Here is a 17,964-nt window from a genome sequence, read left to right on the forward strand (position 1 = left end):
ATGGGAAATGGAGAGACCAAAGAACTTATATGTACCGCCCATGGACATGAACTAAGGAAGGGATTTCTGGTGGGTAGGGGGGGTACTATGGGGAAGGGGACAAAGGGGAAAAATTGGGACAACTATAATAGTATAATCAATAAAAAAATTTAAAAGAAAGAAAAGGAAATAACTGATACATGCAGGAACATGGATGAATTACAAAAACATGCAGAGTGAGAAAAGTTAGACAGAAAACAATATGTACTATATGATTTTATTGATATGAAACTGTAGAACAGACAAACTCAATGGTGGAAAACAATAAAAATGGCAGTAGCATCTATGGGTATGCTATTCATTGAATTATGTCCCTCGAAAGGACATGTTAAAGTATCTTTGAAAGTAGTCTTATTTGGAAATAGGGTCTTTGCAGAATAATCAAGTTTAGATAATGTCATTAATGTGGCTCTAATGCAATATGAGTGGCATCTCTGTAAGAAGAGAGACAGAGACAGACACAAAGGAGAACAATAAGTGATGACATAGAGACTGGAGTGATGCATCTATAAGCCAAAGGATGCCATGGATTGTCAGCCACATCAGAAGCTAAAAGAGATGAAACAAAGTCTTTTCTAGAACCTTTAGAGACAACATGGCCCAGCTGACAACTTGATTTTGGACTTCTAGCTTTCAGAACTGTGAGATGGCAAATTTCTGTTTTTTTTAAGTCACCTAGCCTATAGTAATTTGTTACAGTAGCCCAGGAAACAACTACGGGGTGGGTAGAGCAGGGCCGGTGGCTAGAAAGAAGCATTAGGGAACTTTCTGGAGTGAAGGAAATGTTGAATATTTTGATAGGAACTTGGGTTATATGAATGTATGGATTCGTCACCACCTGTCTAATAGTACACTTGAGATTTGTGCAGGTAGGACAATTTTACATCAAAAGAAAAGGTACCATAAGTAAATATTTAACTCTAGTTAATGATATGCATGTTGAAGCATTAAAGGATGGTGTACTGACATTTGCAAGTTATTTTGATGGATGGAGGAATGGATAAATATGTGATAAAGCAAATATAACAAAAAGGTTAGCCACTGTAGAATGTAGGTGGTGGGCATTTGGTGTGTGCCCTACACTTTTTTCAATTTGTTTGCATGTTTGAAAGTTTTCACAATAAAATGCTGAAGAAAAAACAAACTCTGCTTACTGTGTGTAAACATCTTCAAAACCAGTTCCTTAGCCCTACCACACTTCCGCTCCTTTCAACCAGACTAGGAATTCAGGAGCTGCCATAGCCTCAAAACATTTTACAATTCAGAAAATTAAGTCACAAGATAGTTCAATGACTTGCCCAATATCACACATCGAGGCCTTGCAGCTGTCGCTGTCCTGGAGCTTCTTGCACCCAGCCACGTTCTTTGATATCACTGCCAAACAAGTTGCGAAGACAGCAGAAAACTTTCATGCTCTGAGCACTGGGGAGAAAGGATTTGGTTATAAAGGCTCCTGCTTTCACAGAATTATTCCAGGATTGATGTGCCAGGGGGGCGACTGCCCACGCCACAATGGCACAGGTAGCAAGTCCATCTACGGGGAGAAATTTTTTTACATGCCTCTTTTTCCAAATTTAAATTATGTTATTGTTGTTCAATTACAGTTGTCTGTATTTTCTCTCCAGTCCCATCCCTTCCAAAGCCATCTCCCTCCGTGGTGGGGAGAAATTTGATGATGAGAATTTTGTCCTGAAGCACACAGGCCCTGGCATCTGGTCCATGGCAAATGCTGTATCCGACACAAATGGTTCCCAGTGTTTCATCTGCACTACCAACACCGAGTGGCTGGACGGCAAGCATGTGGTCTCCGGCCAGAGGAAAGACAACGGCATGCATGTTGTGACAGCCATGGAGCGCTATGGGTCCAGGAATGGCAAGACCATCAAGATGATCGCCATCACTGACTGTGAACAACTCTAATACATTTGACTTGTGTTTTATCTTAACCACCAGACCATGCATATCGTAGCTCAGGAGAGTTCCCCTTCACCCTCATCTGCTTGGAATGTTCTATAATCTTCCTGCCCTCATCAAAGTTCATTGGGTTCTGTGTTCCTTGCCCCTCCCAAGTCTAACTGGATTGCAGTTAAGTTTATTATTATGAAATAAAATTACGAAGTTATTTTTATTCCCCAACTTTGCAAGGCTGGGATCATCCTGTCTTGGTCATCATTATATACCCAGAACCTAGACCAGTGCCTGCATGTTTAAAGTTCAAGATGAATGAAAGGCTGCAGAGCTGTGCTCCTGACCACTCTGCACATACCTTGTGCTAAGGTTCAGGCTTTCCTTGGGCCCCAGTTTTGGTCACTGGATCTATACCTCCTCCCTGACCTAAGCCCTCATTCCAGTATCCTACCTAGTTCCCTAATATCACAACACAAGACTTACTGGCTCCCCTTCTAGGAACCACAATCTTATCCACCTCTAGACTTTTCATGCCTGTGAACAGTTTCATACTATCAGCCTGCTTTGATTTCTCACACTATCTAACCAGATTCCTTACTGCAATAATAGCCCACCTGTCTAGTGGTACTTCCCAGTTCTCATGGCACAGATACTGACCACCCCTACCCTCAATGCTGATTGCCACTGTTGTCTATTGTGCTCACACTTCACCTGATCGTCTGGCCTTTGCACCAGATCTGTGTAGTAAAGAAAGACAGAGGCCTTTGCGTCAAACACTTCCAACTGTTATCTGCTTCTTGGTTGTCTCTGGCCCCATCTGATCCCAGTGTGATTCCCTTGTGGTGCTCCTCACAGCCTAAGTGTGAGCCACAGCCTGTGGTTCTAGAAACTCAGACAGCCTCCCAAGGCTGAAGACAGGGGAAGGAAAGCAGAGAAGAAACAAAGGAAAAGAACACAACCATTCTTCCCCTTTCTCTTCAAAATGTAGGGCAGCATGTGAGTACTGCAGGGTGTGGGTAGAACGTACATTTATTTTAGAGGGAACAAATCTTAAAATAACTAACCCAGCATTTGAGGGACAGGCAAGGAAAGTTTAAAAAGGGACATAAAATGGGGTGAGATCAACAAAGGTTTTCAGTACAAAGCAAGTAAAGCTTGTGAAGGAGAACCTCGTGCAAAACATTCAGAGTAAGCTGTACTTCTATCCTTCTAAGCTGTAGTGTGACTCAGTGGATACCTTATAAGGCCACTGTCTTGGAAAATTTCTCTTTTGCCTCCAGACTTCCTAAAGTGAGTGACTACATTCATAGATGTGCTACAAACTACCACACTTTGGCCATGTATAAAGCACACTTTTTGCACGCATTTTTGAGGGAAAATTAAGAATGTTCATTATATGTGGGTAGTACTAATGCTGGATCTATATAAATGGTTTTAAATCTTTTATTTATGCTTATGTGTCAGAGGTAGAACTCCAGAAAGCAATAACTATAACCACATGCAAAATAATACCCTGAAATGTGATCATCAATTTTGTTTCTAAATAGAAATAAATAAATAAATAGATAAATAAATGAATAAAGATGTTAAAAAGTTAAACTGAAAGATTTTTTCCTGACAGTTTGGGCCCAAAACGTGGGTGCACATTATATACAGCAAAATATGGTATATGTAAACTATAGACACAGAGTTTGCTGTGACCTGTGTGTAGCCAGCCTAACTGAGGTGGAAAGAGGACTCAGAAAGCAACACTTCCAGCCAGAATTGACTCACCAATCAAAAGTAATTTCACAACAGAATTCTTTTCACTTCAATTCACTTCAGGTGAAAATAACCTGTGACTAACACAGGATCGGGCATAATTAGTTCCTTTATCTCAGATACGTATAAAGCAGAATAAACAATTTCTCCCTCACTCTACACCCCCATCTCTGTCAATGTTTTCACTTCACAATGCTGGAGGGAAAACACAGGGAACTGAGTAAGGGAGAGAGCACACCATGCTGCAGACAGAGAGCAGATGTAAAGAGACTAACCTAGCATTGCCTGTTTGGCCTAATAACATGGATTTTTCTCTCTTTAATTTTAATTTTTAAAATTATTATTGTGATCCTATTACATTTGTCCCAATGTTTCCCTGGAGTTACTTTTTTAGTGGTTGCTCTGGTAGTTGTAATTAACATCTGAATTTATAACAACTTAATTTGTGTAATATCGACTTAATTTTAATAGCATACAAACACTTAGCTCTCAGAAAACTGCATTCCCCCCTTCCTTTTTTGCTTTGCATCTTTATACATTGTATGTCCACAAACACAGATTTATGATTAGTACTTTATTCAATTGTCTTTTACATCAGCTGGGAGGAAAAAACAACTTATAAAGAAAAAATACATATATACTATATTTCATGTTTATCTATGTAGGTAATTTCCCTGGTGCTCTTTATTTTTTAAGCTATTCATGCTCCGATATTTTGCTATGGCACCCCTAACAGACTAATCCAGGTGGTATTCTAGATGGAATCTTGAAAAAGAAATAGGATATTGGGGAGGAAATGTATGAAATTCAAATAAAGTGTGCAGTTTAGTTAGTAGTAGTGTACCGGTTTTGGTTCATTAGTTATGACAAATGAACCAAAATATGTAAGATGTGCAGTGACGTTTTCTCCACCACTACATCCTTTGGGTAGACATATATACCAGAGCTCCCCCGAACTCTCCTTTGGGCTGCCTTCCAAGGTACAAAACAAAGTATGGATCACTCCTGATCCAGCTCCCTTGAAGTCATTGTGTTACTGTTTCTATCAAAAACAGATCATACTAAGAGACCCCAGGAGGACTTCCACCAAGATGGAGGTATAGGTGGAAACACTGTGCCTCTTCTCACAACCAAGTTTAAAGTCAACAAAGTTTCAGTAACAAAAACGCAGCCATAATACAGAAAATTGAACTATACAGAAGTCCAATAATATCAAACCGTTCAGCCAGACCAGTAAGAGGGGTGGAACCAGCAGCAGGACGGGGTCGGGCAGAAAAGATCCCCTGACCCAGGTGCCCAGGCAGCCGTGGATGGATCCCAGGTGTAGGGTGGCAACGGGTGGACGCAGTGAGGGCGCAAGGCGGCAGACTGACCTCGGTCACACATTCCCATGCATATAAACCAGTGAAGGAGTGAGCTGTGAGACAGACCTCACAGGCTCCAGCAGTGGGAAGCAGCAGAGGGGACCGCCATTGCCCCTCTCTGATCCCGTCCCCACACACAGCGTCACAACCCACCCAATGGGTCGCCCTGCCCTGGTGAACACCTAGGGCTCCGCTCTTCATATGTAACAGGCATGGACAGACCAAAATATGGCTCAGGAAGAACTCAAAGCCCCAGAGCTGATAACTCTAAGCAAAAAAGAAATAGCGAACCTCTCAGATGCACAGTTCAAAATACTGATGATCAGGATGCTCATAGAACTGGTCAATTTTAGTCACAAATTAGAGGAACAAATGAAGGCTAAACAAATTGAAATGAAGGGAAATGCACAGGAAACCAATAGTGATGGAAACGAAACTGGGACTCAAATCAATGGAGTGGACCAGAAGGAAGAAAAAATGACCAAACAGAAAAATATGAAGAAACAAGAATTCAAAAAAAATGAGAAGAGGCTTAGGAACCTCCAGGACATCTTTAAACATTCCAACATCTGAATTATAGGGGTACCAGAAGGGGAAGAGGAACAGCCATGAGTGGAACACTTATATGAACAAATAATAAAGGAGAACTCCCCCAATCTGGCAAAGGAAATAGACTTCCAGGAAATCCAGGAAGCTCAGAGTGTCTCAAAGAAGGTGGACCCAAGAAGGAACACACCAAGGCACATCATAATTACATTAGCCAAGATTAAAATGAAGGAGAGAATCCTAGAAGCAGCAAGAGATAAGGGGACAGTCACCTACAAAGGAGTACCCATCAGACTGTCAGCGGATTTCTCAAAATAGACCTTCCAGGCCAGAAGGGGCTGGAAAGAAGTATTCCAAGTCAGGAAATCCAAAGACCTATAGCCAACATTGCTCTATCCATCAAAGTTTTCATTTAGAATGGAAGGGCAGATAAAGTGCTTCTCAGATAAGGTCAAATTCAAGGAGTTCATCATCACCAAGCCCTTATTACATGAAATGTTAAAGGGACTTATCTAAGAAAAAGAAGATAAAAAGTATGAACAGTGAAAGTACAGCAAACTCACACCTAAAACAAAAGCAAACTAAGTGGATAGACAGCTAGATCAGGAGCAGAGCAACAGAAATGGAGATCACATGGAAAGTTAGCAAAAGGGGAGTGGGAGGAGGAGAAGTGGGGAGAAGGTGCAGAGAATAAGTAGCATAGACGGTGGGGAGAAAACAGAGATGGGGAGCACAAGAATAGTGGGGGAAATATAAAGTCTAAAGAACTTGAGACAGGTGGACATAAACTACAGGGGGGAATGGTGGGGGAGGGGGTGCACGGTGGAGGGGAATGAAGGGGGGAATTAGAACAACTGTAATGGCATAATCAATAAAATATATTTAAAAAAACATATCATGCTGCCCTGATGGGTGTAGCTCTGTGAATGAAGTGCCAGACTATGAACCAAAGGGTCACTGGTTGGATTCCCAGTCAGGGCACATGCCTGGATTGTGGGCTGGGTCCCCAGTAGGGGGCACAGGAGAGGCAACCACACATTGATGTCTCTCTCCCTCTCTTTCTCTTTCCCTTCCACTCTCTCTAAAAATAAATAAATTAAATGTTTTTTTACAAAGATTTTGCTGTAGGTAAGTGGAAAATCCAAGGGTATTTCCAGTCCCCAGTCTCTGTAAAAGTACCAATGCAGCTGCTCTTTCTCAGTCTCTCAGAAGGAGAGGAAACAAGGCTTCTAAAACTCACAAGCCCCAGCCAATAGCAGCCTATGAAGGAGATGCTGGTGTTAACAGGAAACTCTATAGACCAGCTTCTCTACTGCTTCAAGTCAGCATAGGTATCAGTACTCTTTGTGTACCTATCTGCAAAAATCTCCCTCTGTGAACCTTTTATTCTATCAATTAATGCAAGATTCAGTCATCCTCAATTCCCCTTTCTATAAATTTGCTTTGCATGTAACAAGAGAAAAAAAAAGGGAGGCCATCAGGAACTCCAGGCCTCTAGTTCTGTAATGGAGCAATAGGGTGGGATCCACAAGGTAAGAGGCCCATGAAGAAGCAGCTACTGGGAATAAGGATGCTCATCTTTCACCCCATCTTCCACGTCATGGACTAACACCAAAGGCCTCCAACTCTTTCTCACTTTAGACTAACTTTCATACTAACAAGCCAGTCTGGAGCCTTTGTTGGTCTAGTCTGTGTGTGAACAACCACACACATTCTTCCTGAACTGCAGGATGGGGAGAAGACATTAGGCACCAGGATTTCCTAACCTCTATTGAGGCATCAACATGGAAGCACTGGCAAAATGAGAAAGTAAATCTCCATGAGCCTGAAGCACAAAGCAGCACTGACCTGTGAAGGAAAAGCTACTGCAAACTGATCAGCAAAGTTACTTGCTCCTTTATGCCTATTGCTTTTACTGTGCAGGAAGCTGTTAACCTGCATCTCAGTTAGGTGCTACGAGACAACTTCCCTCTGGTCCCCCTCTATTCCTCTCATGGCAAGAAAAGGTCATTCTTGACCTGTTCCCCATATAGTCTTTCCCTTCCATGTACATTAAGCTGGAAAAGGGAAGACATCAAGGACCTGCAGTCCCTGAGCTTTATAAAGTTCCCCTACCCCAATAGTATAGAACAAATATAATTGTAGGCATGGCGGGGTAGAAGCAAGTGAAACTTATCTTTACAGGTCATTTTCTAAACAGGAAAAAAATGACTAGAGGGAGTAAGATTCAAATTTGCATCAAGTTCACGCAAACATCCTGAACACAAAACTTTCTCCCTGGCCTCATACTACTTCAAGAAGCAGCCTGGCCAGTGCTGTTGAGGGTCTGTCAGGCATAGCTGAGTCTTAAACAGGAAGGAAGAATGAAAACTTTGGTTTATTTAACAAACTGCCTTGGAATGCCATCTCCTGGGTGAAGTCAGCTTGGGAGAAGTAAAGACCAGTTGCAAGGGGAATCCCAGCTGAGTCCCACCCTTTCCTAACTGCCCCTTACTTGTGCAGAGGCACCATGCTTTCTTCTGGGGATGGAAAGGGCCAGCTCCCTCACTTGACACATGATAGGTGATGTAGAAAGTTATTTACCTCATCATGCTGCTGGGGGAAAAGAGTGCATAGTGTGGAAATCATGGGAATAGCATCTCAGAAGTAATATGAAAAACAATGTGAACTGAAGCACAATTACCAGTTCACAATGCCATAGTAGTTTCTACATGCTATATTTAGCAGAAGCCTACAATCCCCTCTTTGTGATTATTTGTAGGCATCATCCGGACCTTCAAACTATCTGTGTTATCCACAATTATTATCTCAGCTCATCTACATGGTCAGTTTCCCAGAAGGACAAAAAAACCTCTCTAGAGACTTAGTTTATGAATTCTGGGGAATCTGACTGGGGAAGATGTGGAAAGGGAAACAATTGGTAAGGCATATAATTATCACTTTCAAAAGAAACATTCACCTCCAGCTGGCTTACTTGTGTAGGTTCTAATGTCTGAAAAGAGAATTAATTAACCCAGGCTGGTCTCCAGTGCTTTCATGCCCTCCTTCAAACCTATTTACAAACCTGCTTAGAAATGCTGGGCTTTTTTGCAAGCAGAGTTCACTTATAAATACAGCTGCAGATGGAATTCTTTGAAAATGTAAATGGAAAATTCTGAACAGGAATAACTTGACATTTGATTCTGGAACAATGGTAAAATGTCAACATCTGCCATGAAAATACAGAACTATAAAATAATGATTAAGAGTCTTTTCAGATTATTAAATATATAGCACTGTTTGGGCTTGGTTGTTTTACAAAGCTCTGTACAGTATCACATTACTTCAACCAACTTACATTCAAATAATGCTATTTAAGCATTTGAATAATTAAGTAGGCACACTCTAGACTTTTAATTTTTATTGGAACATAGTAGTAGTTTCTTTCTCTCAGAGCTGTGATTCTTCCAGACAAGAAGTCTCTCTTTCCCATGTACCAAAAGCTAGGTTGATTGATAGCCTAATGATCCCCTAATTAGTGGTCCTTTTAAAAATCTACAGTGTCACCAAAACACCCCCAACTTTTGTTAAAAATCCTTTTTAATGTTATTACCTATAATTGTACTTAAAACTTCTTTACAATATGAACCTATATAAGCTCTTGGACGGCTAATTAAGTCTTTGAATTTGCTGCCTATAAAGTAGCACCTCCATCTTTTCTTTCTTTTTTTTAAAGATTTTATTTATTTATTTTTACAGAGGGGAAACGAGGGAGAAAGAGGGGGAGAGAAACATCAATACGTAGCTGCCTTTTGTGCACCTCCCACTGGGCCCTGGCCCACAACCCAGCCATATGCCCTGACTGGGAATCGAACTGGTGACCCTTTGGTTCACAGGCCGGTACTCAATCCTCTGAGCCATGCCAGCTAAGGCTTTTCTCTCTTTATTACGAGTTTTAACTGTGTTAAAAATAAACAACATAAAATTTAGCATCTTAACCCTTTTAAGTGTATTGTTCTATACTTTGAAATATATTCACTTTGTTGTGCAATCAGTCTCCAGAATTTACTCATCTTGCAAAACTGAAACTCTATACCCATTGAACAACACTTCCCCATGTCCCCTCCACTCAGTCCCTCCCCTTGGCAACCACCATTGTACTTTCTTTTCTAATGAATTTAACTACTTTATATACTTTATGTAGATGGAATCATACAGTATTTGTTTGTCTTTTTGTAGGTGGTTTATTTCATTTAGCATAATGACTTCGAAATTGATCCATGTTGTAGCAATGTTACAGGAATTCTTTTTTTTAAGGTTGAATAATTACCACATTTGGTTTATCAATTCATCCATATATGGGCATGTATGTTGCTTCCGTGTCTTGGCCATTGTGAATAACACTGCAATGAGCATAGAAGTACAGGTATCTCTTTGATATCCTGATTTTCGTTTGGCTGTTCATGCAGAAGAGGAATAGTTGGATCATCTGGTAGTTCTATTTTTTATTTTTTGAGGGACCTCCATGCTTTTTGCCATAGTGGCTTCACCAATTTACATTCACACCAACAGTGTACAACCGTTCCTTTTTCTCCACATCTTCACCAGTGCTTATCTTTTGTTGGTTCTTTACTCCTCATTCCAACAAGAGTGAGGTGATATCTTATTGTGGTTTTGATTTACATTTCCCTGGTAATTAGAGATGAGTACCTGCTTATATATCTGTTGGCCATTTGTATGTCTTATTCAGAAATGTCTCTTCAGGTCCTTTGCCCATTTTTTAATTGCATTTTATTTAGATGTAGGCAGTCCTTATATATTCTAGATATCAATCCTTTGACAGATATATAGTCTGCAAATGTTTTTCTCCCAAGTCATAGGTTGTCTTTTACTTTGTTGACTGTTCCCTTTGCTGTACATGAATTTTTAGTTTTACATAGTCCCACTTGTGTATTATGCTTTTGTTGACTGTGATTTTGATGTTATATCCAAAAAATCATTGCCAAGACACGTCAACAAGATGTTCCCCTATGTTTCTTGTAGGAGTTCTACAGTTTTAGATATTACTTAAATTTTTAATCTATTTTAATTGATCCTTGTGTATGGCATAAGATAAGGATTCATTCCTTTGCATATGGATATCCTGTTTCCCCAGCACCATTGTTGAAGAGACAGTACTTTTCCTATTGAACAATCTTGGCAGTCTTGTTAAAGATCAGTTGACTGCATGTTCATGGATATATCTCTGGACTCTTCAATTTGTTCCATTGGTCTATATGTCTGTTTTATGCCAATACTATAGTGTTTTGATTACTGTAGATTTGTGATATATTTTAAAACCAAAAAGTGTGATGCCCCCAGTTTTATTTTTCTTACTCAAAATTGTTTTGGTTATTTGGGGTCTTTGTGTTTCCCTATGAATTTTAGGATTGTTTTTCTATATACATATTTTTTAAGTGCCATTGGAATTTTGATAGGAATTGCACTCAATCTGTAGATCACTTTAGGTAATATGGACATTTCAACAATACTAATACTTTTGATCCATGAATATGAGCTATCTTTCCATTTATTTGTGTCTGCTTTAATTTCTTTTATCAGCATCTTATAGTTTTATTATTGAATAGTATTGAATGTGTGGTTATACCACATTTTGTTTACCCATTCATCAGTTGATGGACATTTTACTTGTTTCTACCTTTTGGCTATTATGAATAGTGCTGATGTGAAAGTCCATGTATAAGTTTTTACTTGGATGTATCCTTTTAATTCAATGGGTTTTAGTATAGGAGTATTTACAAGGTTGTACAACCATCACCGGTTCCTAATTCCCAAACATTTTTATTTGCCCCCAAAGATATCCCATACCCACACAGTTATTCCCATTCCCTTCATCCTCTCAGTCTCTGACAAATACTATTTTACTTTCTATCTGTATAGATGTACCTATTTTGGATATTTCATATAAGTGGAATTATACAGTATTTGTTCTTTTGTGTCCAGCCTCTTTCACTTAGCTTAATATATTTACATTTCCTTTATGTTGTAACATGTGTGAGAAGTTGGTTTCCTTTTGTGTCTGAGTAATATTCCATTGTATAAATATAAAATATTTTATTTCTCTATTCACCAGCTGGTGGCCATTTGGGTTGCTTTTCAATTTCTCTTTTATGACTAATGTTGCTATAAACATTTGTGTACAAAATTTTGCCAGGCACTGCCCAGGTGATTCAGTTGGTTGGAACATCATCCTGTACACCAAAAAGCTTGTGGATTCTATCCTCAGTCAGGACACATACCTACATTGCAGGTTCGATCCCCAGTAGGGGCATGTACAGGAGGCAACTGACCGATAGATGTTTCTCTCTCACATCACTGTTCCTTTCACTCCACCTCAAATCAGTAAACATATCCTCGGGTGAGTATTAAAATTTTTTTGCATGGACATATGTTTTTAATTTATTTGGCATTTTCAATATCTCTAGTAGTATTGCTGGATCATATGTTCACTTTATGTTTAACTTCTTGAAGAACTGCCAAACTATATTTCAGTGAAGCTAAACCTTCTATATCCAACCAGCAATTTATGATCCATGAGGGTTCCAATTCCTGTTTTTTCTCAGCAGTTCTTGGAAAAAAATTGAAAGAATATTTTACTGATTATGCTATTACAGTTGTCCCATTTTTTCTCCCCTTTCTCCCCCTCTGCCTGATTCCCCATTCTCTACAGCACTCCCCCCACTTAGTTCATGACCATGGGTCATACATATAAGTTCTTTGGTTTCTCCATTTCTTATATTATTCCTAACACCCCCCTATCCATTTAGTACTACCAATTATGCTTCTTATTCCCTGTACTTTTCCCCCCATTCTCCCTATTTCTCTTTCCATCTAATAAACCTCCATTGCTGTGATTCTGTTCCTGTTCTAGTAGTTTGCTTAGTTCATTTTTGTTTTTGTTTTTGTTTTCCTAGGTTCAGTTATTGATAGTTATGAGTCTGTTGATATTTTATGGTTCACAGTTTTGATCTTCTTTCCTTTTTTTAAAGATTTTATTCATTTATTTTTAGAGGGGAAGGAGAGAGGGAGAGAAATATCAATGTGTGGTTGTCTCTCATGTGTCCCCTGCTGGGAACTGACCTGCAACCCAGGCATGTGGACTGACTGGGAATGGAACCACGATTGGGTGGTTTGCAGGCCCACACTCAATCCACTGAGCTACACCAGCCAGGGTGATCTTCTTTTTCTTAGATAAGCCCTTTTAACATTTCATATAACAAGGGCTTAGTGATGATAAACTCCTTTAACTTTACCTTATCTGGGAAGTACTTTATCTGCCCTTCCATTCTAAATGATAGCTTTGCTGGATAGAGCAATCTTGGATGTAGGTCATTGCTTTTCATGACTTTGAATACTTCTTTTCAGCTACTTCTTGTCTGCAAGGTTTCTTTTGAGAAATAGGTTGCTAGTCTTATGGGAACTCCTTGGTAGGTAACTCTTTCCTTTTCTCTTGCTGCTTTTAAGATTCTCTCATCTTTAATTTTGGGTAAAGTAATTACTTTACTTTACCCAAAGTAATTTTGGGTAAAGTAATAATTTTGGGTAAAGTGCCTTGGTATGTACTTCCTTGGGTCCAACTTCTTTGGGTTTCTCTAGCTTCTTGGACTTGCATGTCTATTTCTTTTGCCAGATCGGGGAATTTTTTCTTCATTTTTTCAAGTAAGTTTTCAGTTTCTTACTCTTCCTCTTCTCCTTCTAGGACCCCTATGATTTGGATGTTGGAATGGTTAAAGTTACCCCAGAGGTTCCTAAACCTCTCCTCATTTTTTTGAATCCTTGTTTCTTCATTTCATTTCAGTTGAATGTTTATTTCTTCCTTCTGTTCCAAAGAGGCATGGTTTCCTTCCATGCCTGTTGGTTTCCTTTCACTGTTGGTTCCTGGTATATTTTCCTTTATTTCAGTTTGTATAGCCTTCACTTCCCTTATTTTGTGGCTGTACTCACTCATTTCTGTGAGCATCCTGATTACCAGTGTTTTGAACTTTGCATCTGATAGGTTGGCTAGCTCCTAGTTGCTTAGCTTTTTTTCTGGAATTTCGATCTGTTCTTTCATTTGGGTCATAATTCTTTGTCTTGGTGCACCTGTTTTGTTGTAAGGGGAGGAGCCTTAGCTATTCACCAGGGCAGGACAACCCACATGGATGCTTGTGACGCTGTCTGAGGAAGAGGGGACAGAGAGGGAACAATGCCATTTGCTTGACTCTCAATGTACTTTCCTTTTCTTACTCCATTTTCCACATGCAAATTTTGTCATTTCAGGTGCTATTTCCCAGGTGGGTGGGCTAATGTATATTCTAGGATCCTGTGAGCCCCTTCAACAGACTCTCCTATGAGACTGGCAGTTTCTCCCACCACTGTAACCCTCACAGATATTTACAACCAGAGGTTTTGATGCTTTATTTCCTGGCACTGGAACTCTGGGTTGTGTGGTCTGTCTCACTCCCCAGTTGTTCCTCCTGGTTTATGTGCATGCAAATGTGGGATCATCTGGCCCACCAGCCACCTTGCTGTCCTCTCCTCCCTGGCTGCCCATCTCTGCCCCTCCTACCATTCTGGATGAATGTTTCTTCTTTAACTCCTTGGTTGTCAGACTTCCATACAGTTTAATTTCCTGGCAGCTCTGGTTGTTTTTTACTTTTAAATTGCTTGTTATTCTTCCCTTGGTTGTGCAAGGAAGTGAAGCATATCTACCACCTAGGTCTCCATCTTGGCTAAAAGCCAAAGGTTCCAATTTCTTAATGTCCTTGCCAACATTTTTTATTGTCTGATTTATTTTATTTTATTTTTTACTTATTTATTTGAGGGAGAGAGAGGCATTAATTTGTTGCATTTTTTAATGCATTCATTGATTGATTCTTGTATGTGCCCTGACTGGGGACTGAACCTAAAAGTTCAGTGTGTGAGGATAATGATCCAACCAACTTTGCTACCCAGCCAGGGTCTATTGTCTGATTTTCTTAATTAAAAAATTAAAATGATAAACATATTAGTATGTTCAAGTGGTATCTCATTGTGGTTTTGATTTTTATTTCCCTACTAATGGTGATGAGCATGTTTTCATGTGTTTAATGGCCATTTATATGTCTTTTTTAGGAAAATTTTTATTCAAATTCTTTGCTCCTTTTAAATTGGGTCATTTGTCTCTTTACCATTGAGTTGTAATTGTTCTTTATATATTCTGAGTACTATGGTCTTTCAGATACATGATTTTCAGATATTTTCTGATCCTGTAGATTGTCTTTTCATTTTCTTGATAATATTGTTTATAACAGAAACGTTTAAACATTGTGATGTAGTCTAATTGACCATATTTTCCTCTTAAGTCTGATTCTTTCAAAACTGTGAAATTGGACCAAAGGTAAAGTGAGAGATGAAGGGTAGAAATTGTTATGTTTGTGCTTCAAATGAACCTATGTATATGAAGTAGTAATTCAACAGAAAGACCAAAGGAAAAGAGAGGAAGCTATGAATAATGAGGCCCAGTTAGGGAAATTGATTCATCTGCTGGATTCCCTCCTATAAATGATAGCTAACTATTTGAATTACTAGCCAAAAGGTTAGGATAAATTTGGTCTTGATTTATACTAGTATAACATCTCAAGGAGTCGGACTGAAGAGTGAAATATGGCAGCGGGAGTCTCCAAGCTGGAATAAAGAAACCTGTGAATGAAGTGTGATTCAGCAATGTGGTTTGGCATGGTCTAGCCAGTTAAGAAGAGAGCTCCAACCAGCAACTCAGAATATAGAAAATAAGGGAAGGAGCTGCTGAGGGGAGCAGGAGGGAAAGTCCAAGAAACCAAAGCAAATTCCAGATGTGCAGACTAGCAAACATGGTACCGGAAAGAGAAAAACATGAGGAACTGAGAGAATAAAGTGTTTAGGGCTCATTTACTATATACCAGCCATGTATTTACTATATAACAACTTGACTGGGCCATGGACTGCCCAGATATTTGGTCAAAAATTATTCTAGTTGTTTGTATAAAGGTGCTTTGGATGAGGTTAACATTTAAACTAGTAGGCCTAGTAAATCAGATTGTCCTCCACGACATGAGAGGGCTTCATCCAATCAGTTGAAGACGTGAATAAAAAAGAAAGGTTGCTTCATCCAATCAGTTGAAGACCTGAATAGAAAAGAAAGGTTAATCTTTGCCCTGGCCGGTGTGGCTCCGTTGGTTGGAGCGCCATCCTGTGCACAAAAGGTGAAGTGTTCTATTCCCAGTCAGGGCACATACCTAGGTTGTAGGTTCGATCACCAGTTAGGGCACGTATAGAAGGCAACCAATTGATGTTTCTCTCTTACACCGATGTTTCTCTCTCTCCCCCTTCTTTCTCTAAAATCAATAAATGTATTCTTGGGTGAGGGTTAAAAAAATGTTGATCCGCCCTGGCTGGTGTAGCTGAGTGGATTGAGTGCGGGCCTGTGAACCAGACGATCGCGGTTCAATTCCCAGTCAGGGCACATGCCTGGGTTGCAGGCCAGTTCCCAGCAGGGGCCATTCCCCATCAGGGGATGCACGAGAAGCAACCATACATTGATGTTTCTCTTCCTCTCTCCTTCCCTTCCCCTCTAAAAATAAATTTTAAAAAAATGTTGATCCTCCTTCAAGTAGAAAAGAATTCCTCCTGAGTGTGTTTGACTATTTGATCTGAGACATTGACTATTTCCTACCTTTGGTCTTGAATGCAACCAGCTTTTACTGGATCTTAAGCTTGAAGATTGGAACTACACCGTTGGCTCACTTGAGTCTCCAGTTTGCTGACTTAATATGAATATCTTAACACTTGTCAGCCTCCTTATAGTAAATCTCTTTATCTATTTAATGTATTTTACATTTATTTACATATTTATAATATTTGTTTGACTTATGTAATAAATATATAAATTTATTATTTTTATATAATGATATTTATTATAAGGAATTGGTTCACATGATTATGGAGCCTGACAAATCTAAACATTCTGTTTTTCTGGAGATCCCTAACACAGCAGGTTTAGAGAAGGCAGACTCCACTGCCCACTTGGTGGGAGCTCTAAATACCCTGTCTGCTTTCCAGATGTTTCACATATTCGACAAGACTGAGCTTTCAAGTTTGGAAGCAGCAAGTCATATTGCAGTATGGCTAGAGAGCTAAGGAATGAATAGCTCTAATACTGAAAGGTAACAAACAAGCCTATGCTCACTAACTGAATTCATATTGTATAATATCACTTCTTGAACTTCATTTTCTAGCCTGAAAAGTACATGATGTTATTTATTTATTTTACAGGGTAAAATTTTTATATTTAGAATTAGCCAGCTGGACTCAGTTTAAATGATCCCAATTTTGTTGGCAACACCCAAAGCATCCTAGTCGGGAACCAGTGGAACATATGCCTTCTTTACTTCATCAGGCAGGATGAGGGTGTTGCCCTTGGCCACCTCAATGCCATAGAGCATCTTCACAGCTTATTTGATCTGGTGCTTGTTCATGTTAACATCCACAATGAATTACAAATGTCTTGCTGTCTTTTATCTTCTTCATGACCGAGTTGGTGGTCGGGGGAACTTGATGACAGCTTAGTGGTCAAGCTTGCTTCTCCTGGGGTCTCTTTTCTGATGATATTTAGGATGCTTTTGGGTGATGTGCAGATCTCTTTTTTTCTTCTTTTTTGTCTGTGAATTCCTTTCAGCACTGCTTTCTTTGCCTTCAGAGCCTTTGTTTCGGCTTTGACTTCGGGAGGGGCAGGGGCTTTCTTCTTTACTTTTGGCACCATCTTCATGAAAAGCCATGTTATTTATTTAGCATGACCTCATACAGCAGTTTCCTCTACTAACTTAATTTTTAAATATGCTCTTACCTGGACTTTCGGTAGCTTCTTCCAAAAAGACTTCTTTCTGTAGTCTTTTTGAGGGCAAGGAAATCAGAATTCGTAATAGTGTTCTAAGTTCAGAGGTATCTTGGGTTTGTGTAAAAAGGAACGTATTTGGATTTTCTTACCAATATACTTTTCTGTCCCTCAGCACTTTGTTGGCCTTCCTTTACTATTGCTGTGTCCGAAGGGGGTGCACTCAAAGTCTTCCTACTGAGTTCCAGTGGGGTTAAGTCAAATAAAAGGCTAGGGCAAAACCCCATAATCTGAGTAAGGTATTTGATTTATGTTTCCTGCTTTCTCTGTGATGACTCCCAAGTAGTGGTCTTCCAGAATCCTTTCATTGCCCCTTTACTAAATCCTAATACCTTCACAGTGAGAGCACAATTTTCACCAGACTCATTTCTACTTTTCTGCATAACTTCAATCTGCCTTCTACATGCTTTGTCTACA

General features: G+C 39.5%; 1 protein-coding gene across 1 annotated transcript; it reads left to right on the plus strand.

The window, feature by feature from the left end:
- The first annotated feature begins 1,328 nt into the window (after positions 1 to 1,328).
- On the plus strand, positions 1,329 to 1,959 carry LOC118987006 (peptidyl-prolyl cis-trans isomerase A-like). The gene is made up of 2 exons (XM_037046060.1): positions 1,329 to 1,576; positions 1,698 to 1,959. The coding sequence occupies exons 1-2, from the start codon at positions 1,329 to 1,331 to the stop codon at positions 1,957 to 1,959; spliced, it is 510 nt and encodes a 169-aa protein (XP_036901955.1).
- The last annotated feature ends 16,005 nt before the right edge of the window (positions 1,960 to 17,964 follow it).

The sequence above is a fragment of the Sturnira hondurensis genome, unplaced genomic scaffold (genome assembly GCF_014824575.4).
Source record: "Sturnira hondurensis isolate 20B ecotype Veracruz unplaced genomic scaffold, ASM1482457v3 Scaffold0004786, whole genome shotgun sequence".
NCBI lineage: Eukaryota > Metazoa > Chordata > Mammalia > Chiroptera > Phyllostomidae > Sturnira > Sturnira hondurensis.